This window comes from Pipistrellus kuhlii, unplaced genomic scaffold (genome assembly GCF_014108245.1).
Source record: "Pipistrellus kuhlii isolate mPipKuh1 unplaced genomic scaffold, mPipKuh1.p scaffold_m20_p_9, whole genome shotgun sequence".
NCBI lineage: Eukaryota > Metazoa > Chordata > Mammalia > Chiroptera > Vespertilionidae > Pipistrellus > Pipistrellus kuhlii.
This window is the reverse complement of record NW_023425595.1, coordinates 12,075,193-12,100,641: the sequence shown is the minus strand read 5'-3', so window position 1 is coordinate 12,100,641 and position 25,449 is coordinate 12,075,193. Positions and strand designations below refer to the sequence as shown.

Genomic DNA, 25,449 nt, shown 5'->3' with positions numbered 1-25,449 from the left:
TTTGACTTAAAATTGTACGACTCCTAGACTATTCCTTCACTAATGGCAGTGTCCTTCACTAATCGGGAGCTGGAATGAGCCAATGATAAAGCAAAGCAAAAACAAAAACGAAGCAAGGGGCTAGAGTTGGGCCAATAGGGAGGTATACGTAAAGAAATGATGGGGGAAAAATAAAAACAAAAACTAATTCTCAAGAGAAAATCTCGTATCTGTAATTCAGACCCTGAACAACCTTCCTCATCCCCTCAAAATTCCTAAATCTCAATGTTCTAAAAACTCACAGAGCACTAATGACCACAAATATAACATTCTCCCCTAAAAAGGCTTCTGAAAAAGCACTAAGCTACTGTAGTGATTTTATTAGTGCCGAGGACCAGCTTAAAGGCCACTGGAAAGCTATGATTTTAGAGGCTGGCTGTGCTTCTTCAACTCTATTATCTTGCCTTCAAAAGTACCTTATGGAAAGGACCCCATGTCAGATTAATGTAATCTCTCCCAGCCCCACAAAATATAGCAACAAAGACAAAAAAGAAAAAAGAAAAAAAATCAGACTTTCCGTTAATAAATAAATCTCAGGTTCCACAACACAAAAACACACATGTTCAAAGTGCAAATTTCTGCCATTAAACTGGGACTTTTATGTCTCACTGATACGCAGCCCTGTCCTATGGTCAAAGAGACCATGTAAAGGGCAGCCCCTCCCTGTTGGGAGCCTGCTTCCAAGCAAGTGAGCACCACTGAGAGCCATATAAAGGTATTAGGAGGAGGATTGAGGTGCTGGGGTCAAAGTGGTCCCCATGTATGTATCCTTCCTTTCTGAAACCAGGTGAGGAACGGAGGAAAAGGGGGTGAGAGATGTGTGCTGTTTTAACAGCTCACCCTGCTAAGGGGCCCTAAAGTGCCAAGTCAAGCTGCCAGCCTCCAGAGATTAGAATTATATGATACTTTGAGAGTAAGTGTGCTGCAGTGGGTAGTAGCCAGACCATGGGGCAGCAGCAGAGAAGAAGGACAGTATATACTACTAAGAGTTAAAAGCTGATCCAGAACATGTAAGATTTACAGGTTGGGAAAAGGAATCTGCTAATCACAAGAAGTCTGCCTGGCTGGAACCGAGCATGAGGATAATCTTCGCTTTAAGAGCTTTGTATTTTTTGTCTACCTTTCTGGTAAAGGCAACATCAATTTTATAAAGGGAAGAGAAGAGGGAGGAGAGAAAGAGTGGATGTATGTGTGTGTGCTGTGATCCATATTGGAAAGAGCAGGCCCTTCAGTTCCTTTACTAGATCTTAAATGCTTTAAATTTTTTTTGTCCTTTTTATCTTTTAAATACAAAGTCTGAGCTGTCCCATTGCCTAGTCTCCCCTTCTACTAAGGTCCAGTAGAGTCTGAATCTTCAATCAGAACCTCTGTGGTAGCACCGAGTATATCCGAGTTCATGACCAGCCCTTCAGTGCCCCCACTGCTGCTGCTTCCCACAAAGATCTTCCCATCAGCCATCAGGCTCACCCGCTCTGTCCCACTACAGAATGATTTTGACATCCCTTCAGCCTCTAGCAGGAGGCACTCTCCAGAGGTGGAGTTTCCCAAGGGCTCAGGAAGAAGAGGAAGACCCTGACCATCTGCAGGTTGTGTCAGAGATTCTGGGTTAGTGCCTAAGATATCTGTGCTGGTGATGAGGGCGCCTGCATTGGCAGCCAGAGCTTCGGCAATCAGCACCTCAGGGTGGCTTTTTGCTTTGTGTGCCACTACGCTGTCCTTCTTCTCAAATTTTTTGCCACAGATATTGCAGGAGAACTGGTAGAAGGAGTCTGCATCATGCTTCTTCATGTGCCAATTAAGGGATGCCTTTTGCCGACAAGTGAATCCACAGATCTCACATCTAAGGAGAGGAAAAGAAAATGGTTGATCAGATAGAGAAATAAAGAGTTCTTACTCAAAGTCAGGTGTGATTTAGAGATCACATACATAAGTAATAGAGTAACATATACTTCTTGTGAGAGACCAGAAAAAGTTACCAGATGGAACACTAATCTGACTTCTTCTGTTTGTTTAAACAACAGAAAAAGTTCTCTAAGTAGGCTCACCCAAACCATACCCACTATAATTTGGTAAAAGTAAAGAATAGCAGAAGCTTAAGTGTTTTTAAAGAGGTTAACCCTCAAGTGGAGTAAATAAATGTACTTCTCACCTAGATGTTTATCAATAAATAAGTACTCACTGTAATGGCTTCTCGCCCGTATGGATCATCCGGTGCACTGCCAGATTATGGGAACTCTTGAAGGCCCGAGCACAGTATTCACAGATATAATCCCTTTGATCTACGAAGAAAAAATTGTGGTTTGTTTTCCATTCAGAAACCGTTTAAGTATTTTTTCCCCCTAGTTCAAAATAAGTAAGCGGATGATCGGGAAGGTCAATTTCAGAGTAAGAGCAACACTGTTTTCAATATATAAAAATTGGATAAACAAAAATTTAGAATATACAGTTCTATTTTGTTTCTTTTTTTTAACTCCATGCATTCAATAGTGTAAGAACCTATTTTTTTAAAAAACACCTCAATAGGAATATATGAGAACTAAAATCCTAATCTTAATTTTACCAGCAATCCAGATCTTGGATAAATTGCTTGGCAAGTCAGTAACTACATTTTTCATGGATTTGATTCTTTAAAAATGTTATCCAAGATAAACAATTTATACCTCTCAATAGACTCAAATTGCTGCTATCAAATATACTGCACAGAACCTGTATTTACCTTATTCTTTTATCCCACATCATCTGTACCATTCAACTACCACTCTCTGTCATTTCAAAAGCCCTTCAAATTTCATAGGATTTTTGATGAATTTGATAACATGGTGTGGAATCTATGTGGCAAAGGAGCATCATACTTAATTACTTGTTCATCATTTGGTACACAAGAGGGTGCACAAACAGATGCTTAATACCATTTGTTGAATGAATGACCAGTACATTTTCTATGTCTTTCACTTAATATTACTATAAGTAGTGAAAACACAAGGATAAGTTAAAAGGCAAAGAATAACAAAATTAATCCTATATTCCATCCCAAACAGTTTTAAAATTAAATATGGGAGAAGAGCCAAGTTTTTCTCAAGTTTGAATGTACATAGGAACCACCAAGTGACCTTGTTAAATGCATATGCTGATTTGGCAGGTCATCCCTTATAAAATTTATGTTATTATATTTTATTTTTCCACCTTTCTCTCAACCTTGACTATAGATTCTTCTAAGATTTATGTTAGAAAAAGAACATAATTACCACTTGCACTTAAAAAGTACAGTGCATTTGTATACTTGCTGAAAATTTTATTTTGAAAGTACCTGTATGATGTTTCGCATGTCGCAGAAGTTGCTTCTGGAGCCTGAAGAGTCGCCCACAGGAGGGATGAGGGCATACATATTTCTTCTTCAGCAAATGCTGATATTTAATGTGGTGCTAAAACAGTAAAAGGAAGTGAAGAGGGATAAAAATTAAGGCTTCTCAGATATGTTTTTTTGCTAAGTCAAAGTGCTGAAGAAAAAATCAAATACTCTGTATATGGATAGAGAGGCTATATAATCAAACTAGATTTCATGCACAGGTGGGGTCCCTCGGCCTGGCTGGTGATCAGGGCTGATGGCGGGGTGGAGGGACCTGGGGAAAGGAGGAGGGGCGGAGGGGGGAAAAACTGTGGGGGGTTGGCTGTGGGAGCACAATGACTACCAGGGGGCAGCTCATGAGTTGAGTGTCTGCCCCCTGGTAGTCAGCGCACATCATAGCAACAGGTCAATCAGTCATTCGGTCGCTTAGGCTTTTATATATATATAGATAGTTAAGAACATAGGCTTCAGAAATAAACTTGTGATTCCAATCAGGGCCTGTCATTTAGGAACAGCATGATCTCAGGATTTTTTTTTTTTTTTGCACTTAATACTATAAGCTCCAGTTCTCATTTGTAAAATGGAGATCACCTGTCTTGTAATGTTGTAAGGATCTAGAGATCATATACTACATGGTGCTTAGCGTATAGCAAATGATACGTAGCACAAAAACACTAGCTATCATTATTGTAACAGAACCAAAACAGAAAGTAAGGCCTGAATCTCATGTTGTATTTGCTACTAAACTAAATATCAAACAGGCATTTCCTAGGCTTTAATGATTTGTATTCACTTTCATATTTTCTGTGAGACCTAAAAATAAGCTGTTATCTTTATTCCTACTTAAAAAAAAATCTATTCACTTCTAAAAAACCCTGCAAATTAAAAATTGTTAATTGATTTTAAACAGTATTTAAGAAATCACTGGTTTGAGTTACTAAATTTATCTTTTAAAAATGCACATTAAAATAAAACCTGTTCTCCTTTGTCTTGGTGTATCATTATAATAATCTTATATCAAAAGTATTTGCACTATAATGGGAAACACTGAGTTTTTCTCAAGTTTGAATGTACATAGGAACCACCAAGGAAAATCCTCCATTTGAGCTCAGGTTCTTAAGACACTTCTCTTCCTCCTTTTTTCCCCCCCTTAACCAATGAATAAACTAATTTTATGTTTAAATAAAAATTTTTCTTGACACTGCATGTTAATGATAAAGCTTACACAAAAACACACATCATAAAGTCCCATGAAGCTTGAGAACTAATAATGGAACATTAACTTGGAAGGCTTTCTTACACAACAACTTCACTGACCTGTAAATAGCGAGGGTGAGCAAGAACGGTTCCACATCCTTCCATCTCACAACGCACATACTGGATTGGAGGCTTTTTTCTAAATCAGCATGTAGGAGAAAAGTTAGCAACAGAGAAGACACAGTCTGCTCAGTGACCTTCAACTCAAACTGTACTATTAGGAAATAGCAAGTATATACTATTATTACAGTTTCCATATAATTTGTTACAAGTAACCAGCAATTGCAAAATGTTTAATAATGTTTATACAAAAAGTAACAGAAAATAAATTAGTAATCCCATATCCCCAATGGGTAAAAAAGTATTAAGATTTTTAGAAACACTCGGGTCCTGCAGTGGAAATAAAAACACAGTACCTCTGTATCATGGACTCTAATAAAGTTATTTGTGTCCATTCCTGCAGGATTATTATAAGGGCATATGTGAGTAAAATGCCTACCACCAGAAACAAAGTAAAACACAGGAGTACAAATCCTCACCTCCTTTTGGGTAGTCGTGGACTTTTGTCATCTTTTCTTCTTCTTCCTCTCCTATAATAATAATAATAAAAGTAAACTGTCCACATATTCTGGATTGAAGTTTATTGAAGGATGGCTGAAAATATATATACTCAAGACCAAAGAACAGGTAGCAGAATACATAAAGTCACTAACATATCTGGTAAACCAAACCAAGATCTCACTTGCAAGTAATTTTACTTTCCAAAAAGTCTGCACCACAAGTTAAAAATATACTATTTATAAACTACACAACACTATAGAAGATTTGGATAAATATCAAGGTTACTACTTGAAAAGTTGTTTCAGTGAAAAGTATACCACTTAAATATTAAAGAGTAGAAGAGTCTATACCTAAAAAACACTAAAAATATAAATTATAGTCTCCTTGCACTAAAACCAGAAAGCCTAAAAACACAAAAATCTTATTACTGCAACAAGAAATGGTTGCTAGCTAAGAAAGGTTTTACTTGATCAAGGTTATTACATCATTTGCCATACTTTTTCTTGCTGTTCTACTCCTCCTGCATCCCTATAACTTACTATCTTGCCTATTCATTTGTATGTCTTTAAGAATCACCTCTGAATTACACTTTTCAAGCTTTTTTTGAGAATAGTCTCTGCAATACAATTGTTAGCTGCTCAAGGCAGGAATACAGAGTGGGGCAAAAATAGGTTTACAGTTGTAAGTACATGAAACAGTTTATTACTGTATTAGAGGCCTGGTGCAGGGATTCATGTACTGGTGGGTCCCTCAGCCTGGCTGTGCCTCTCGCAATTTACAATGTCTTGGGGAATGCCAGAGAGCCAGTTTTAACCAGATCCCCACAGGCCAGGCTGAGGGACCCCACCAGGGCACAAATCCATGCGCTGGGCCTCTAATATGCATAAAAGATCTTTGCTTAATCTCTTCTCACCCCCCTTCCCTCTGAGATTCATCATCTGTCCCATGTTTCCTTGCCTGTGGTTTCCACTCCTGTGTTGAGCATCTTCCCGCTGTGGTCAGTGTGCATAAAGATACCAGGCGAATGGTCACTTAGGCTTTTATATATCCTAGGGGCCCGGTGCATGAAGATTCGTGCATGGGGGGTTGGTCCCTCAGCCTGACCTGCACCCTCTCCAATCTGCGATCCCTCAGAGGAGCCCTCTCTCATCTGGGAGTTTCTGTTTGTCTTTGCAATCATGTGAGCTAATTGTCTAAGACCTCAACCCAGTTTGGTTTGTTGCTCACAGAATAATAGAAGCTTTTTTTTCCTTTGCTTCATTGGTGGAGATTTCCTGGAAGTTTTAGGATAGCTTCCCTTTAATTTTTCCTAGACACTCTGATTTTACTTATGTCTCTCACCTTTGCTTTCCCTCCATCCCCCACCGCAACAGTAACTTGCTCCAGGCTCACTTTGCTCCAGTGTCTAGATGTCTGCCACAAGAACTATGATTCCCAGCATCCCTGGTGCTCCCTGCGCTCTTGGCTTTCCCTTCCTGCTCTGTCTCCATCCCACAGTCTTCTGCTCTTCCAAGTCCTCCAAACCACTAGCTCTCCCTCTCTGCTCTCCATCTGGTGGCTTGGGCAGCCAAGTTCCCCAAGCCGCTCCACTCTCCGCCAGCTCTCCTGCTCTGTTCTCCCCCACGGTGCCTGTGTATGCCATCTTTGTCAGGTTAATTTGCATATTCACTCATGATTGGCTGGTGAGTGTAGCATAGCTATGGTCAATTTAGATGTTTCTCTTTTATTATTAGAGGCCTGGTACACGAAATTCATGAATGCGGGTAGGGAAGGTCTCCCCTCACCCCAGCCTGCAACCTCTCTAATCTGGGACCCCTCAGGGTATATTGGACATCTGGAAGTCTGCAATCTGGGACTGCTGGCTCCTAACCGCTCACCTGCCTGCATGCCTGATCGCCCCTAACCACTTCTGACTACTGGCCTGATCACTCCTAACTACTTCCCTGCTGGACTGATTGCCCCTAACAGCCTCTACCTGCTGGCCTGGTCTCCCCTAACTGCCCTCCCCTGACAGCCTGGTTGCCCTAACCGCCTCTGCCTCGACCCCTGCCACCATGGCTTTGTCCAGAAGGATGCCCAGTCTAATTAGCATATTACCCTCTTATTAGTATAGATTATTACTTATTTTATTATTTTCCATAGGACCTACAAACATACTTTTACTCCACCCTATATGTATATATCAGCATCTCCCCTCACACTCCCACCATATTTTTCCACTAGTGCTTTCAAAATGTTAAGTTTCCATTTTTAGAAGTAATTGCTCACTCACTTCCTAGGAGGTTCCTCATCTTCCCTAATTTCATTCTCCTCTTCTTTCACCTCTACCTCTACTTCCACTTTAATTTCTTTCTTCTCTTTCTCCTCTTTCACTTTTCCTGATTTTCTCCGTGGTTTTGGGGTTTCCCTGAAAGCACAAATACATTTCAACATTGGTATCTAGCAAAGTATCCTTTCAAGGAAAACTTGATAACAAGATAAAGCCTGGGATTATCATGGATTTATTATAAAATGATGACCCTTGGCTCATGAAATGATTTCCAGCTAACCATTCCTCATATGCACAATAATGACAAATATTTCAATTCTATGGGATAACCTCCACCCAAGGCTAATGATGTCCTAAAATGAAATCTCACTATAGTTACAAAGAAAAACAAAATAAAATCAGAAAATTCCAAGTATTCGGGCAATTCATGATATCTTGTTACAATAAAACATGCAAACGTCATAATATTGTAATATGGATATAATCAAAGTAAAGTTCTATAATGGAAGAAAGTGTTGTAAAAGGGGCAATAAGAATATTAGATTTGCAAAGTAAGTGCATGCATAATTAATTATCCATTTAAAATTGAGTCTAGCCCTAGCTGATATGGTTCAGTGGATAGAGTGTCAGCATGTGGACTGAAGGGTCCCAGGTTTGATTCCAATCAAGGGCAAATGCTCAGGTTGTGGGCTCAGTAGGGGGCAAGCAGGAGGCAGCCAATCAATGATTATCCCTCATCATTGATGTTTTTATTTCTCTTTTCCTCTCCCTTCCTCTCTGAAATCAATAAAAATATTTTATAAAAATATAAATTAATAAAATTAAGTCTATATCCATTAGTTTCGCAACAAGTCAAAGCAAAAACATGCAACAGTGCTTTCCAAACTTATTTTTCATTGACATGTCTAGAATAAAATGAGACATACCTTTCTAAGTGGGGTTTATAGGTCTCATCTCTTGGGTCATCCTTGAATGGTATTTCCTCTTCACTGATTAACATCTCTTCTTCTTCTTCTTCTTCCTCCTCACTACTAAAAAGAAGCAAATAAGATTAGAAATTCTAGCTGAAGATTGAATCTGAGGAGATTTTCTAATTTAGTATATATTATTAAGTAAATTTTTTTGGAGGTATTCAAAGATTCACAGTAAGTTATCTAGACTTTTTATCCTTATGATCTAGTTGAACTGCATCTACCTGCTCTACCCTAAAGAAAAAAATGTAACTAAAAATGCTAGATATGCTATCATCTTATTAAACAAAGGCAAGGTGATCAATGTTCAATGGTGTGATGAGCTAAAATCCAATGGACTTCATAATACTATGGTTAGGAATCTGTCATATCAAAAACACCTATCAACAGACAAAAGAATAAATAAAAATCATGTGATTCACCACCAAAGATATTGATAACATTTCATAACCCTGATCTAAACAACCTCATTTCATATTAGTGCCAAGTATAGACTAAACCAGAACACAGAAGATGCTTGAGATAATGACTTCTGAACTATATAGCTACAGTTTACATAGTCATGGCTCTATAATCAAGAACAAAGTGGGCCCAGGCATGTATTGCTCATTGGTTAGAGCCCTGGCCTATGGGTCTTGGGTTCAATTCCAGGTCAAGAGTTGCAGGTTCAATTTCCAGCCCTGGTTGGGGTACGTGCAAGAGGCAAACAATGAATGTGTCTCTCTTACATCACTCTTTCTCCTCTCTCTGTCTCCGACTCCCCTCCATTCTCTCTTAAAATCAATGGGAAAAAAAATCCTCTGGTGAAGATTAAAAAAAAAACACAAAAAAAACACAAAGTGGGATTTAAACTAAATACCAAAACTTCTGAAGTTACTTTCTTTGTTATAGCTCAAAATTCAAATAGAAAACAACTTTAAGAATTTAATGTGATTGTGTTCTATGTTCCCAAGAGATGAAATATGAAATGTTTCTTACCTGATGCCACCTGGAGATTGATGCTCTTCTGCAACTTCTGGAAAAATCAAGCCAAAACAAAACATTACCTATTTAGTTTTCTCCCTGCAGCTAAGAGACCAAATTACTGCTTCAGGTAATCACACAAAAGGAGAATATCTACAAATTGTCACAAAAAAAAAAAAAAAAAAAAAAAAGAAGAAGAACCCTCCCTATATCACCACACCTTCCCCTGAAAGTTAAGCTGTTTTGGTAAATGTTTAGCATTACATTTAAAAGCAACAGACAATGGTTCTTACATAACCATTATCTGCTTGCCCCATACCATAATCAAGCTGATCTGTATTTGGTTCTGACTTGCAGATGAGCTGCAATGAACCAGTCTTGGACCTAGAACTTCGGGTGTTCTCTGTGTCACGATGCCGAGAGATAGATGTCCTGCTGCTACTGCGCCAGCCTCGGCTAGGCCTAGTTGTAGTAATGGTAACTTCCTGAGGGAGGATAGAACTGTCTTCTTCATTTTTCTCTTCCTTGGGATCTAGATGAAAACATATCATTCTTTTTAAGTAGACAGTCAACCGAAAACATATCATTCTTTTTAAGTTGATAGTCAACCAAAAACTATACTTGTATACCTATTATTGTAAACTCAATCAAGAAGGTAAACTTTTTAAAAAATAAAGATTTTTATTGATTTCAGAGAGGAAGGGAGAGGGAGAGAGAGATAAAAACATCAGTGGTGAGTAAGAATCATTGGCTGCTTCCTGCTAGAGATTGAACTCATAACCTGGGCATACGCCCTTGACCGGAATCAAACCCAGGATCCTTCAAGTCCACAAGCTGATGCTTTATCCAGACCTAAACCAGCTGCACAATAAGCATATTTTTTTAGAGAAAAAAAACAAACAAAAAAACAACACACAAAAAAACTTTCAGCCTCTTAAACAAAATAGAAACAACAAAATGAGAATCAGATAAAACTTACCTTACTATTATCTCTTTAAAGAAAAATCTTATTTTATACTTATTTATCTACTAAAAAGTATGCTTGGAGGAGTATGTAAAATATACCCAAGTAATTTAGTTCATGAAATTCTAACTTTTAGATCTAAGACAACAGATCCTAACTTGAGTGAGGGATGATTGAAAAAGTACAGAGGCATTGAAAGAATCATAAATATAGATGTTTTAACAACAAAGAAATTCCATAACAGGAACGCTTCCCTTGATTCTTATTAACCTATACTTTCCCATACTTTAAAAGGAGAATAGGTGAGGTAGGGTCACCCCAGTCTGCGCAAACTATACTAATAAAAGAGAAACATGCAAATTGCCTGTACCTCCACTACGCCCACAAGCCACACCCACTAGCCAACCAAGAGTGGGTATGCAAATTAACCCAACAAAGATGGCTGCGGTCACAGAGTGAGCTGGAGGCTTGGGGTTTCTCCGGAAATGAAGGAAGCCAAGCTTCCTGCCCACCCTGGCTAGCCCTGGTCTCTGCTCAAGGTTACAATGTTTCAATTATAGAAGATAAATAAATCCCAACAAAAATGGCTGTAGCCAAGGAGCTTTCAAAAGGTGGCTTGGCTCCCCTCCAGACTGTTTGTGTACATACTTAGATTTTTTTCTTTTTTTGTTATAGTAACCAGCTTCACTGTTTACTAGATCTATGTTTTAATTTTATTTCCAAACAGCTACAGGAACACTAAAAGGATAAAAAATATAAATGACCATTAGCAAAATTTCTATAGATAAATTAGAATCACAAATTAGTGCCACTTATTTTCAAAGTACAGGCATTTAGGTAAATGCATTGTCTCTTCAACACATTAACAGACTGCTTAAACATAGGTTTGAGAAAGTGAAAGGATGTTTTTTCTTTGAAACTGCCAATTTGAAAACATGTTATTAACTGAATGGTTTATATAGCTAGCAATTAGCTAAAATTTTAACATTTAAGTTTAAATAAATATGGTTGGACTCTTGAGTAGATGGGTGGGTGACAGATTAGGAGAAAGTAGGCACGTAATTGTCATGAGATGGAAAATGAAAATAAGACCAACATGACTGGAGCAGAGAGAACATGCTGCTGAATAAGAAAAATCTAATAAGAAAGGTAGCCACAGAAAGCCAGGGAAGTTTTAGTACAAAAGCAGGTTCAGATTTGGTTTTAATGTTCACTCTGGTTGCAGGTGAGAGAATGACTTAGGTAGGTAAGAGAAGATTCATGAGACTTGCTAAAAATCGCTGTAATAGACTAAGCAATGAATAAAACACTAATGTACAAATCAACCCAACAGTGAAATGATTGGCCGGTAAGACATGCACTGACCACCAAGGGGCAGACGCTCAATGCAGGAGCTGCCCCCTGGTGGTCAGTGCACTCCCACGGGGGGGGGGGGGGGGGGGGGAGAGGGTAGAAGTATGGCTCAGCCAAAAGCTGGATTTATAGCTGGCAAGCACAGGAGCAGTGGCAGGAGCCTATCTCACTGACTGTTTCTCTGAAGAACCCTAAAACAGATAACTTAAAGTGATTCCAGAAGAAGAGAACCTTAAGGGGATCTGATTAGTTTTTGTGGGCTGATTAGATTTAAAGGCACTAATGACTAATATTTCCAGTAATAAGGTGAGCATTAAAAGTCCATTTTCTGATGTGACAACAGAAATGAGCAAAAATATCAACAATGGATACTCTCAAGTATATTTATAATAAGAGACCAAGTTCTGGCGATCATGTATTTGATACCTTAGAACATTTCAAACTAACAAGTATAGTGAGATTGGCTGGTTACTCCTAAATTGTGACGGATAAAATGGTGAAAGGTGAAGATGTGCTCAAAAGACTCAAATTCCCAGTTCAAGTACCACGTAAGTGATCTGAAAGAAATCCTTATCTCCTACAGCTGCAGAGGTGAGGTTGCTGAAAACCAAATCCAGAATCTCACATAAAGGCAAACTTGCCTATAGCTACTGCTGCCTATAGCCTAATGAGCTAAAGGCAGAGACCAACACACTGAGTCTCTGAGAAGGCCTCATTCCGGTAACAGGCAGACTCAATACACTGGACCACTTCTATCATGGAAGTGGCAGTGTTTTGTTCATACTGGATTAGACACTCACTCCAGATACGTATTTGCCTCCCCTACACACAATACTTCTGCCAACACTACCATTTGTGGACTTACAGAAAACCTTATCCACAGTCATGGTATTCCACACAGCACTTCTAATCAAGGAAATGATTTCACAGCAAATGAAAGGCAGCAATGGGCCCATGTTTATGGAATTCATTAGTCTTAGCATGTTCCCCACCATCCTAAAGAAGCTAACCTGAGATAATAGTGGGATGGCAATAACAAAAATTGGTGAAAATTACAAAGAAACAGAAACCTTCATTTATGGATGATGCGATGTATCACAACCATTATGGAAATGTTTGCAGTTTTCTAGTTAAACATACATTTACCAAAAAAATCAAGCAATTTCACTATTAGATATCTACCCTAAAGAAATAAAGCCATTTGTCTGCTCAAAAACTTTCCCATGAATATTCAAAGCTTTATTATTTATGACAGCTAAAAAGTGGACAACTGATGAATAAATCAAGTGGATTTTACACACACACACACACACACACACACACACACACACACACACAAGCCTAATATGCAAACTGTCCCCTCAGGAATTCAACTGGGAGTCCAATCACTTGCTATGACGTGTGCTAACCACAAAGGGGCAGCGAGGAACAAAGGCAGGCTCTGGCCAGCAGCCAGGGAAGGAAGACTCCAGTTGCCAGCCAGTGGTAGGGACCCTACTGTGCACAAATTCCATGCACGGGGTCTCTAGTACAATAAAGGAGTATTATAGGAATTATATAATAAAGGCATGAAAATACCAATTCATGCTACAACATATATTAACCTCAAAAACATTATGCTAAGTGCGAGAGACACAAAAACAATAAACATATTTATAAAATATCTAGAAAACAGATAATAGGGGGTGAGGCTGGCCAGCCACCAACCTCCTGAAGACCCCCCCGCCCCCCCCCGCCCCTGGCCAGCACTACCCCTGATGGCCACCCCACTTCAATAGGGGGTGGGGCTGGCCAGCCAACCTCCTGCATCCCCTTCCTCCGCCCAGCCCCACCCCAGATCACCCGCCCACCCAGATCAGGGACAGGGCCAGCCAGCCAATCACCCATGGCCCCTCCCCCAGGCCACTGGCCCATGATTAGCAACTCCACCCACCTCATTTGGGCGTGGGGCTGGCTGACCTACCATCCACAGCCCCCAGTCGGCCCCCCAACTCTAATTGCGGGCAGGGCCTGCCAGCCAATAGCCTGCAGCCCCTTCCCCCAGCCGACTTGGCTCTGATTGGGGGCCCTGATCAAGCCATCCTGCCATCTCCTCCTCCCAACAGGCCCAGCCCCAATACACCCTGACTTGGGCTGGGCTGGCAGGACCCCATCTGTGAACAAATTCATGCACTGGGCTGCTAGTCTATATGTATAAAACCCTAATGTGCAAGTAGATCAAACAGCAGAACAACCAAACAACTGGTCGCCATGATGTGTGCTGACCACCTGGGGGCAAGTGCAGAACATGGCAGGCATTGGCAGTAGGCAGTAGAGCGGGGAACATGGTTGGCATCAGCCACAGCAGATGGTGGAGCAGGTGAGCAGGGATGCCAGATCATGGTGAGGCACTGGTTGCTGTCACTGGGGCGAGCCTCTCATGGTTACTGAAAATTCTTTGCTCTCATGAACTGCAGTCCCGCCAGGCGCTTGCATCCACTGCTGGATCGCTCGGCACCATCAGTGAGTGTGAGCAGCGGCTGTTGGCCAAAATCGCCCCTGAGGGCTTCTCCACTTTCCCCTGTCCTTAGGGGCGATCGGGACAACAACCGCTGCTCACACCCTCTGATGGCACTGGCCCCGCTCACACCTGCTGCTGGTGCCGGCCCCAATCGCTCCACGCTATTAGTGGATGTGAGCAGGGCCTGAGCCATCAGTGCAAGGGAATGGTAGTGGTGGGGGCTGCCAGCAGACAGGGACCAGGGGCCATGGCGGAAGGGGCTGAGTAGGGGTGTAAAAGATGGGCTGAGACCCACCCTTGTAACCACAGCCTTGCAGTCCACAGTTCCTTTCAAGGTGCATGAATTCGTGCACTAGGTCCCTAGTGTTCTTATAATGTTAACTAGTGGCCTGGTGCATGAAATTCATGCATGGAGGGGGGCCTTTTGGGGGATGATCGAAAACCAGCAATTGGACATCCCTCTCTCGATCCAGGATCGCTGGCTTCTAACTGCTCACCTGCCTGCCTGATCACCCCTACCTGCTCCCCCTGCTGGCCTGGTCGCACCCAATTGCCGCCCCCCCCCCCCCAACCCGCCAGCCTAGTCTCCCCCAACGGACACCCCTGCCAACATGGTCACCCCACGCAGCCTGATGCTCAGTCGTTTGATAATTCCTCACTAACCTCCCTGCCAGCCTGGTTGCCCTCAACAGTGGTTTGGTCATCCCTCACTAATCCTCCTGCCAGCCTGGTCACCCTATGCAGCCTGCTGTTCAGTCGTTTGGTTGTCCATCACTAAACCCCTGCCAGCCTGTTTGCCCCACACAGCCTGATGTTCGGTTGTCCATCTGTTGTTTCGGTCATGACAGCCCCTGGTTTTTTATATAATAGAATTAGTACAGTGTTACAGTTACTTATAGGTAAGGGACAGAAAGTCTCATTTATATAATGTCCTATAACTGAAATGAGCTGATAATCAAGGCTTTCTAAGCCTATTTGACAATTCAGATACATCATAAATGAGTTATGTCTACTTCTGGATGTCTGAACCAGGAAAAGGATTTAAAGATATGGGCCATCCAAAGAAGGAATAAGTAGCCAACAGATCATTCTCAAACTGAGAGAAATAATATGGTTTCTGCCATCTTAAGATAAAGGGTTAAGAAGGAAATAGGCAAATAAAATGCTTATCTAGTGTACTGTCACCCATTTAAAACATAAACATTATTGTAACAGATACTTAAGTTTCTGAAACCTGATCAGACTACTCTGTATTTCTATAATTAGCTCTACTTTTTCCCCCATAACTAATTACTTTATATTGAAATATTAGCCAACCTCACAGAAGTATTAAGTCAGAAAAAGTGAATTTTTTTTTAACTAATAAGAAAAAAAGCCAACTTTAGGAGAGTATTATTTAATTTGTGCAGGAGAGTTGTTTCAATATTAATAAAACAAAGGGTTGTACCTCTAGAAAATATCGCAACCTGTTCAAAGTTTTTAAAACCCATCAGACTTTGGAATCAGTATGAGTTACTTCAGTTAAAATTCAGTAGACTGAATATGAAAATTGTTCTGGAGTAACAGAATAACTTTTTGAGAAGTTAAAAGACAAGGAAAGGGGAAAGAATTGAGGTGAATTCTAAATATTAAACAGTGCAGTAAAAAGTGATTATGACACTCTCCATTTCTTTATTCACTGATCTAGCTGTTGAAAGCTACTGTAATAGGTAAATTAAAGATTAAGAGATGGAGATGAGAGTTAAAGAGTATCCATTTCTTCAAAATTTTACAAACTTAACAGCTATTATTTATTGAGTGCTCACTGGATGCTAGGCATTGTAATTATTTGCAAAAAAGACAGAACTTGAATTCAAACCCTCAGCTCTAACTCTAGATCCAGAGCATTTAAGTGGTGGATTAGAGTGGGATTGATTTCGTGATTGAATAAATAACCCATGATGCAGTTTTAATCTCTCCACAAAAGCACAACTACTATTCAAGTAGTTGCCAATTTCTGGCTTATGACATCTACTACACAAAGAGCAATTAATTTATCTCTCAACAAGAGTTCAAAATTTCAACCACACTCTCCAAGTTATCCTCAAGGCAATCCAAATTTTTTAGACATATTCTTTAGATACACAAAGTACTTTTAGCTCTGATAAAAGTAGGATGAGATTTTTGTTGTTGTTGCTTTAGTAAGAACTGCTGATACTTGATTGCCAGTTGTCTCTACATTTCCCCACTTCACAAAACTTCCAAAATGAACACAAACCCTTCCCTTCTTGGCAGACATACCTATTTTGCAAGTAACAGTAACAAAACCAAAAACTTGCCAGACAAAATAGTCACATAAAACTTTCTACACAAAAATTTGCCTCATACAAAATACTTCTGCCTTGTATACTATGAAAATACTAGCCTCAGAATCCAAAATTCAGAGAAACCTGAGCATTGACATCTAATTATTTACCAAAAGCCACCACTTCAAGTTACTGGGGCCTAACACATTGTCATTCTCTAAAACAGCATAAGATACAGGTTTTAAAACACACACACACACACACACACACACACACATTTATATATGTATATCTATACTAATAAAAGGGTAATATGCTAATTAGACTGGGAGACCTTCCAGGAGACCTTCTGGATGTTCTTCTGGACAAAGCCATGGTGGCAGGACTGAGGTAGAAGCGGTTAGAGGCCAAAAGGGCAGTTGTGGGTAATCAGGCCTGGACGGGATGGCAGTCGTCGGTGATCAGGTTGGTGGGGAGGGAGGCAGTTGGGTGAGCAGACCAGCAGGGGGGCCAGTTAGGGGCCAGCAGGCCGTCAGTGGGGGTCAGTTGGAGGTGATCAGGATAGCAAGGGAGGGGGCAGTTTGGAGTGAGCAGGCCAGCACGGGGGCAGTTGGAAGCAAGCAGGCCATTGGGGAAGGGAGGGGAGGGCCAGCAGGGGGAGCAGTTGGGGGTGATCAGGCAGTTGGGGGTGAAATGGCAGGGGGAGGGCACATTTGGGGGGGCAAGCAGACTGGCAGGTAGAGTGGTTAGGGGCAATCAGTCAGGAAGGCAGGTGAGCAGTTAGGAGCCAGCAGTCCCAATTGTAAGAGGGATGTCCAACTGCCTGTTTAGGCCCGATCCCTGTAAACCAGCAGGACATCCTTCAAGGGGTCCCAGATTAGAGAGGGTGCAGGCTGGGCTGAGGGACAACCCGCCCCTGCTCACGAATTTTGTGCACCAGGCCACTAGTATATGTGTTCTTCATAAAGATTTTTCTGTTCGTAAATAATGCTTTCAGTATTTATGTGTGTGTGTATATCTATCTATCTTAGGAGCCTGATGTGTGTGCTTGTGTGTATGTGTGTGTGTGTATCTATCTTAGGAGCCTGATGCACAAAATTAGAACAAGAGAAGGCTTTCCTGCCTGTCAGCTGCCAGCAACGACTTCCCTCTGGCACCTGGGACCCAGGCTCCCCTTAGGTTGTCGGCAGGCACCCAGGACCCTCGCTTCCCTCGCAGCCCTTTGTCCAGAAGGCCATCCATTCTAATTAGCATATTACGCTTTACACACACACACACGTATATAAACATGCACATGTGTGTATATACATATCAACACACACACACACACATTCGTGCATGGGTGGGGTCCAGCTGGCCCCGTCCCCTGGTTGAACACTCGGACAAGGAGACAATTTGCATATTAGCCTTTTATTATATAGAATATATAACTTATTATATAGGACATATATGTGTGTATGTGTGTGTCACGGTAAAGAGAGAGAGAGAGAGAGAGAGAGAGAGAGAGAGAGAGAGAGACACTTAACCAGTCATACTTCAGTTGATTCCTGTCAGATACAATAAATGAACAATACTTTAAAAATTAGAAAAAATGAAACAAATGAGCAATTGGCCCAATATAGTAGAATCGATTTTAATAACCTAATCTGCATAGCCAGAATGAAGTCTTCTTTAAAAAGTGTTAAAGAAAAAGTGAACATTAGCTTCCCTTCATAATTCAGTTAAGACTACATTCAATATACATACTTGGTTTGGTAAAACTCTTTAAAAGAGAAATGACCTAATGACCTCATTTAATTATTCACCAGGCTGACATCTTAGAACACTTTCTTTCCACATTCTTCAAGCTGCATTTATAATTTGAGTCTCTACCAGCATCAAGATTTTGCATATACTATACTCTGTATATTGTGAATCATTCCTCTTTCTGTAACCTTATGAGAGAGAAAGAGAGCGAAAACTTAACTGCAATAAATTGGCATCAAATAACCTGCTTTTCCATTATTAGGTTTCTAAATAAAGTCAAAATGTTCCACTTACACAAACCTGCCATTATCTAAGCAGGTTTTATCTATTCTAATAATTCTTAACTAAATAAAAGTCACTTTTAAATGGGAACAAATAATCAGGCTGAAGTTCATTCTATTTTCTATTAGGTTGTAAGACAATAATCAGTGTAATGTACATTAGAGGTTAGAATGACCAACTCTTACCTTTGTCTGTTGTTATTTTTTCTATACATCTGAAAGAAAAAAAAATTAAATGAACAATCTTGCACACTTTCTTAAAGCACAAATATTTATCTCTTTCAGATTCTTCTACAGTGATGCAGAATTATTAGCTAAAATACAAAAAATGATGAGCTTAATTTTTAGAGTACTGATATAAAACCTTTCTTCAACTTTAGTTTATATTTTCTTAGCCTTTAGGTTTTTATTTATTCTCTTGAGTGCATTTACTGAAAACTTATTTCCCTTCACAAAATTTCCTACTCTTTTCATTAACTTCTGAACATTTCAATGCAAATGGAGTTTTTATAAACTTAAGAAAGTTTATGAAAACTAACCTAACTATCATCTAACTATAAGTCTTGTTTCACAAACCATAAATTGTCAATTATGATGAAAAGATTTAAAGAGGTTAAGTGACTTGCCCAAGGACACTTAGTGAGTACAGAAAGCTGGAACTTGAAACTTTCTAAGTCCAATGCTTCTGCCACTAGTATATTATTTTGCCTTCTAATAGGAAAAGAGGTTTCAATCAATCCAATTTGCTGCATTTATTGACCTTTCCAGCTGTTGCACATTTTACTGTCTCTTCAATCAAGAGAAAGAAATGTAGGTAAAACAGATGATTTACCAGTTTATAGGGGGCAATGCTGAGATATGGAAAAAAAGACTTGAATAAAAAAATTAGGAGAAAGATTACATTTCTTACTTCATTTTAAAAAAACGTGTCTTGTTATTAGGAAAACAGAGATGAATCAAGGTCAGAAGGCAGTTGACCAGGGTTTAGAAAAACTGAAACTCAAAACCGCTTGAAATGTCTTTTAAAAGATTAAACTTCCTACTTAGTTTTAAAATTTATTTTATCACTCTGAAAATCTAATCCAGACATACACCTCCACTATTCAATGAATCTTCCCTTATCCCACAAGGTCCTTGTTAAGCCTCACCCAAGGATATTTTACCATTGATTTTTTTAGAGAGAGTGAAAGGGAGGGAGAGAGACACAGAGAAACATCATTGTGAGAGACACACAATGGAGCCTAGGGATGGAGCCTGCAATGAAGGCACATGCCCTTGACAGCAATCAAATCTAGGACTCTTCAGCCAGCAGGTCGATGTTCTATCCATTGAGTCTAATGGACTAGAGTTCATTATCTTTATAAACTCTAGCTCAGCACACCATCGGGCCTAGTTACCACTCAATCAAGGTTTACCAAGCTCCTTTGATTTCCAGGGCTTGCAGCAAATTGAAAATGTATAACAAAAAAAATTATGGGAGGTACACTAAGAGGATTAAGACTATTCCTCCCCACAGAAATATTGTGAAGGAGAAAAAAGATTTAATTTAATAATCTTACCCAAGTTTGAATGTTGTAACATTTATATTGTGGAAGTCAAGACTCATTTTGGGACTTTTTGGTCAAGAATCAGGGAAAATATAAACTTTCACGGTAAAGCTACCACCACTATAGCTACAATTATCTTAAACTTAAGAGATCATTTCTGTAAGCAAAACTGTTGAAACGGAAGGAAGGGAAGGGTATCAAGGAGATAGGTATATTGCACTCTCAAATGGGTAGGTGAGAATAAAAGGGGATGTTAAAAAACATTTTAAGTTATTAACCTTCCTATGTATGGTAATAGGAAAAAAAAGAAAAAAGTTTAATTTTACATGAAAATACACCCCTACACACTTAATACCTTTTTCATACCATCACTATTAAAAACAATAGCTTTTAATAAATATTTACTATGTAACAGACTTTGTGCTGTCAGTGATTTTCAACCCATATTCAGCAAGAATTTTTAAAACATGCAATACCAGACTAGTCAGAGGCACTGACCTCTTTTTCCCTTAGATTATTAAATAAAATAATGACAACAGCCAACAATAGTTGTCCGATGTGAATCAAAATTATACCTATTTGGCCAAATTGGCAAAAAATATATTATTGGTGTGCTATATTTTAGTATTTAACTTACGTGTACCATGAGATATAAAAAAGGTTGAAAATAGCTGTGCTAAGTGTTACACATGCTGCATTTAATTCTCATAAACTAATCTCATAGGGATTAACATATCCTATAGGTGAGGAAAACGAGGCACAGGCTGTTTAAGAAATTTGCGCAAGAAACTGAGATCCAAATAAGGCTCATAATAACAACTCTTATTTTGGAACAGGTGTGGTTTTAAATCAACTGGGTCTGGTATAAACCACATCTTGCCACACTGTCAGAAAAGTGGGGGATTTAAAACTGATTCCTTCCACTCTTCAACTAACCCCTGCTTTTACCAACTTTTTTCACTTGAAAATCAAAAGGCACAAATGATGTTATCAGTCACGAATTCGATGGCTAGTGTGATTAACTTCTAGAATTTACGAATGTGTGCTTCAGCATTTGCAACACAGGAAGATTATTTTAATAAACAGCTTTTAAATATTTGTGTTCCTGGTTCCTCTATTATCTCTTGGAAATAAAGGAATTCCTTTTAGGTTAGTCTCCTTTTTAAAGATGAAGTTCCTACATTAAAACGTATGCAAAAATAAATAAATAAATAAATAAATAAATAAAACGTTACTTGGCAAAAAAAAAAAAAAGATTACCCATTTAAGTTTGCTAAATGAAAGACTACACTTAACAAAACTGGCAAAGTCACTTTTTCTTTTTTTTCCTGCTAGTAAGCACCAGATTTCCAAAACGTGTACAAAGTAATGTGAAAACTTAGTAGTGAGAAAAAAAGCTCCATAGCGAGCTACTAGTTCAACCGGCTCCTAAGATAATTAAAGTGAAGGGGAGTGTGTGTGTGGGGGGGTGGGGCGGGGGGGGGATCGACCCGCTTTAGAAGGCAAGATAGTGCTGTGCGTTTCCTAATGGGGGAAGTGATGTAATACTGGCGAGCCGCGCAAGGAGGGAAAGCGATAGGCTGACAAAGGGATGCAGATGCCAGAGTGCGGGATAAGCCTGCGACGGCAGGGAACGGGTGAGTCACGAGGGGGTGGAAGAGGGATAGGCTACAAAGAACGATTTCACGGAGCGGGGAGGTGGCCGGGCGGACGCGGGAACAACGAGGAATGTAAGACAGCCGCCAGGGAAGCGGAGTGACATCTGCCGGGCGCGCCGGCAGGGGGCAGAGCGGGCAGGACGTCACGTGGAGTGGGCGCTACGGGAGCCGAGAGGGGAGCGTGCGGACACAGGGGGGTCTACCTCGCCGCCTGGAAGACGGCGTTACTCACAGGAGTCGCGGACTCTTCTTGCCCTGAGCTGGAGACGCGGGCTTCGCGGCCTGGTGGGACTGCAGCCCGGTGGCGTCCGGGGGCCTGGCGCTGGGGCTGCTCCTCCGCCGGCGGGGATACTCGGCCTTCCTCCGACGGGACACAGCGGCGGCGGCGGCAGCGGCGGCCGCCGCCGCAGCCGCAGCGGCCCGGCCCCGGTCCCGTCCTCCCCTCAGCACGCGGCTGCTAGTGGTCCCCGCAGGCGCCGCCGCCTCCGCCTCCACCTCCACCTCCAGGGGATGTTGTTGGAGCTCTTCTGGAGCCGCCTCGGCCACCACCGCCTCTCCCCCTTCCTGGTCCTGCAGCTCCGGGGGTCTCGGCTCTTCTGTCTCCCCCGGCATCGGGGCTCGCCCGTCCCCCACCCCCTCGTCCCGGGCGGTGGAGGCGGAGGCGGCGGTGGCCGCGGCGCTGCTCGCCCCCCCGCCCCCTGCCTCCTGGAGCGTCCTGCACTCTCTCACTCTGCGCTCCTCTCTCCCCCCCCCACCCCTCCGCCCGGCTCAGAGAGTACCCCCCGCCCCCTGCCACTCAAGGCCCGCTACCCCTGGCGCCGCGCGCGCGCCCGACAAAACGCTCCGCGAGCCAATCGGAGAGGAAGAATGGCTTCTTCGCCCCGCCCCCTCTCACGCAGCGACGTACCGGGTTCCCTCCCCCACTCCTTCCTCCAACCAATCAGGGGACAGCTCCAAGGGAGCGCGCGAGGTTTCCTTCCCCGCGCACCCGTTCTCACCGTTAAACGGCCGCGTCCTGTGACAATCCCAGTGACCTTTCACTCTCTCCGGAGTTCCACGCGCTCTAGGGGTAGTGGGAGGGGCCGGTTTCGCGAAGAGGTTGGTGGCGGGGAAAAAAAGCACCTCTTACCCCGCCTGGCGCGCTCCCAGGAGTAGCTGCGCGCGCACCTGCCTCCCTAAGGATCCGCTAAGGCCACAAGGGCTCTTCCTATCCTTCCTTAAAGCCACTTCTTCTACTCCGTTCTTGTACCTCCACCCAGACCCCACTTTCCTGTATGTGGCCTTTCTGTCCCCAGCGTTGCCAAGTCCTGAGGGAGAAGGGGGAAATTTTTTTGAGCTGTCGCTTCTCCTTTAAGAAAAAAAGCCCCGTCGCTGCCGGATGAAAGTCTCTGAAAAAATGGCGGCGATAGAACAGAGGCGGGGTCGTGAGGGCCTGGAGGAGCCGCCTCTTCGACGCATGCGCATAGCCAACTTGCTCAAACGCATTCTGGGAGTTGTAGTCCTACTAAGCCTATGGGGAGGGCGGAGGAGGTAGGAAACCAAAGGCGAAATGGTTGCCGGGAGTTTTTGACTGATGCAGGATGGGAAAAGTAGTATTTCCACTGTCCAAGTGCACTTTTCCTGGGAGGCAGTGTTTCCGGGTTAAAGCGCGACGCCTAAGCAGATCCTGGCGGAAATTTTGAGCCAGTTACCTGCCAGGATTTCCTGGGAATGTTTTCCCTGCTTGTTTTCTTGGAGTTGGGGAAGCATTTCTAGGGGAGTCACGTAATAGCTTTTAACCTTGGTTTTGGTTAGATGGCTTCTCCAGCCCGCGTTCATGTCGGCAATATTCGTCTTGTCATCCTGTGTCTGACCCACCAACCTGTAAGCCCCTGGAGGTCAGGGACTGAATCTGGTTCTGCCAGATCCTCGGGGGCTTACCCATCAGTTATTTGATTACTAATAAAAGTTTGTGGAAATCTCTGGAGTTGCGTTTCTACTAGGAATTACGACCACTGCTTCACTTGGCTGTGGCCACTGGACTGGAGGGAAGTTGGTAGCGTGTCCTGTCACCAACCCGGAGAAGCTTGAAGGCCTCGCTCAGGCTCCCTACTCTGAAGCCAACTGCTTCTGCGGTTTTTAAGTGTTTCTGCTGCGCAGGAAGCACAGTCAGATTAGCCCCTTTATCAGAATTTCTTTTCTGCCCAATAACATGTGCAATTAAATTGTCCTAATCCCATAAACGGGAGTTTCCATTTGCTTATCTACAAAATGATGGGAGTGGCCCTCTCATATTCCTTTCTTCCTTTCATCCATTTATATCCAAGGGCGATTTGCAGGACCACTTTCTTACCACTGGAAAATAAAGCATCCGGGGGTAAAAAGCCTAAAGAAAGCGGATGGAAACAAGATCTGGGGAATCCAATTTAAATTTCACATTAATCATTCAATTACAGCTGCAGACACAGTACAATATATGCAAGCCAAGTGCTGACGTGCAATTTTCCTTCCAGTTCTTTGGCTCAGCTATTACTTCAGATTTGGCAAATGCTTTCTATTTTCTAATGAGCATTTTGCACTTTCGTGGGGCTAATGGTATTTCAGTTGTAAAAACTGGCATAGATGGATGGGAATTTTTGCAAATCCATTTTTAAGGTATGCAGGCTTTTGGAACAGCACTGACATCCAATGGCTGCTCAAAGTAATGCAGAGTGGGAATCTTAAAAAAAAAATAAAAAAAATAAAAAAATTTTCAGCGACTCCAGGGAATGGACAGTGAATGATTCCTTTAGATCATCTGAAAAACAGAAGGACCACTGTGTTACAGAGGAAAGTTCACAGGCCTTGAAATTAAATATAGATTACATTAGGTAGAAAAGCTACCTATTAACACTACTACTTTAGCAAGTTACTGTTACTTGAATCTCCACTGGTAAAAATAGGAGTAATACCTATTTCACCAGGCCATAATAATTATAGTTCTTCCCGTAATAGGCCTTTGTAAATGTTCTATTTTGTTCAAGGTGAATAAAACCGGTGGTTTAAAAAAAGGTAAAAGTTAATTTCAGCGTCACTGTTCAGAAAACTGCTGTAAAGCAATGTAAGTAGGCAGGAATTATGCTTAATTAAGATATTTGCAACTTAGCACCTTGTGTCTTAAACAGTCCAGTCTCATTCTTCATGACTCCTTTGGTTGTTTGCATTGTGGATCCTTGAAATAAACCAAGTCCTGAAAATCTAAAAGTGAATACACTTCTGAATTCAATAGGCTTACAATCTATTCAGGAAATTAGGTAAGCAAAATGTCTGGATAATTAAATAAAGATAGCAAAATGAATCGGGTGCTGCCTATGAAACAAACTATGCCTACACGTTCCCCAGCTTCACGTGGGGTAAGGTGGGGGAAAGTTTCCTGATGCATATAGTTGTAGTGTGATACCTACATTGGGGAAAAAACGCAAGTGCAAATCTGCCATTCCCATGAATTCTGGCATGTAGTAGGTGCTCACGTTTCAAAATTACTTTTGAATCTTAATTGCCCCAACCCAGTGGTCGGCAAACTCATTAGTCAGCAGAGCCAAATATCAAAAGTTCAACGATTGAAATTTCTTTTGAGAGCCAAATGTTTTAAACTTCAACTATTATAGAAAGGTACATTGCTATTAACTTAATTAGGGCACATGGTATTTTGTGGAAGATCCACACTCAAGGGGCCAAAGAGCCGCATGTG

The 25,449-nt window shown here is 41.5% G+C and overlaps 2 protein-coding genes across 8 annotated transcripts in view; one reads left to right on the top strand and one right to left on the bottom strand.

Moving 5' to 3' along the window:
- Positions 1–360: 360 nt before the first annotated feature.
- ZFP91 (ZFP91 zinc finger protein, atypical E3 ubiquitin ligase) lies at positions 361–22,524 on the bottom strand. 4 transcript variants are annotated; one of them, XM_036426304.2, is made up of 11 exons: positions 21,973–22,524; positions 18,722–18,750; positions 9,726–9,938; positions 9,422–9,458; positions 8,399–8,500; positions 7,476–7,610; positions 5,182–5,232; positions 4,703–4,781; positions 3,347–3,461; positions 2,219–2,318; positions 361–1,879 (listed from the first exon to the last, which is right to left on the bottom strand). In XM_036426304.2, exons 1-11 carry the CDS (start codon positions 22,350–22,352, stop codon positions 1,369–1,371), a joined length of 1,752 nt encoding a protein of 583 aa, XP_036282197.1. In that variant the 5' UTR covers positions 22,353–22,524; the 3' UTR covers positions 361–1,368. The 4 variants fall into 4 exon arrangements, with proteins under 4 accessions (XP_036282197.1, XP_036282196.1, XP_045433860.1 ...); XM_036426303.2 differs by having other exon boundaries at positions 8,399–8,503; positions 21,973–22,486; XM_045577904.1 differs by lacking the exon at positions 7,476–7,610 and having other exon boundaries at positions 21,973–22,487.
- The window catches only part of LPXN (leupaxin), a 33,046-nt gene continuing 29,213 nt past the window's right edge, over positions 21,617–25,449 (top strand). For 2 of the 4 annotated variants that reach the window (XM_036426309.2, XM_036426310.2), the window contains exon 1: positions 21,617–21,719. Coding sequence is in view for 2 of the 4 variants with exons in the window: in XM_036426310.2 (XP_036282203.1) it covers positions 21,674–21,719 (46 nt within the window). In the remaining 2 variants the exon portion in view is untranslated. Of the gene's footprint in view, positions 21,720–22,497; positions 25,013–25,449 lie in introns of those variants that run through there. The other 2 variants (XM_036426305.2, XM_045577905.1) reach the window with 2 other exon arrangements.

Excerpts from the sequence above, each read along its gene's own strand:
- ZFP91 (XM_036426303.2), bottom strand. The coding sequence starts at position 22,352 with ATGCCGGGGGAGACAGAAGAGCCGAGACCCCCGGAGCTGCAGGACCAG. Across the intron at positions 5,233-7,475 it reads GATGAGGAACCTCCTAGGAA|GAGAGGAAGAAGAAGAAAAG; the intron begins GTGAGTGAGCAA and ends TTATTATTATAG. Across the intron at positions 3,462-4,702 it reads CTCACCCTCGCTATTTACAG|CACCACATTAAATATCAGCA; the intron begins GTCAGTGAAGTT and ends TTACTGTTTTAG.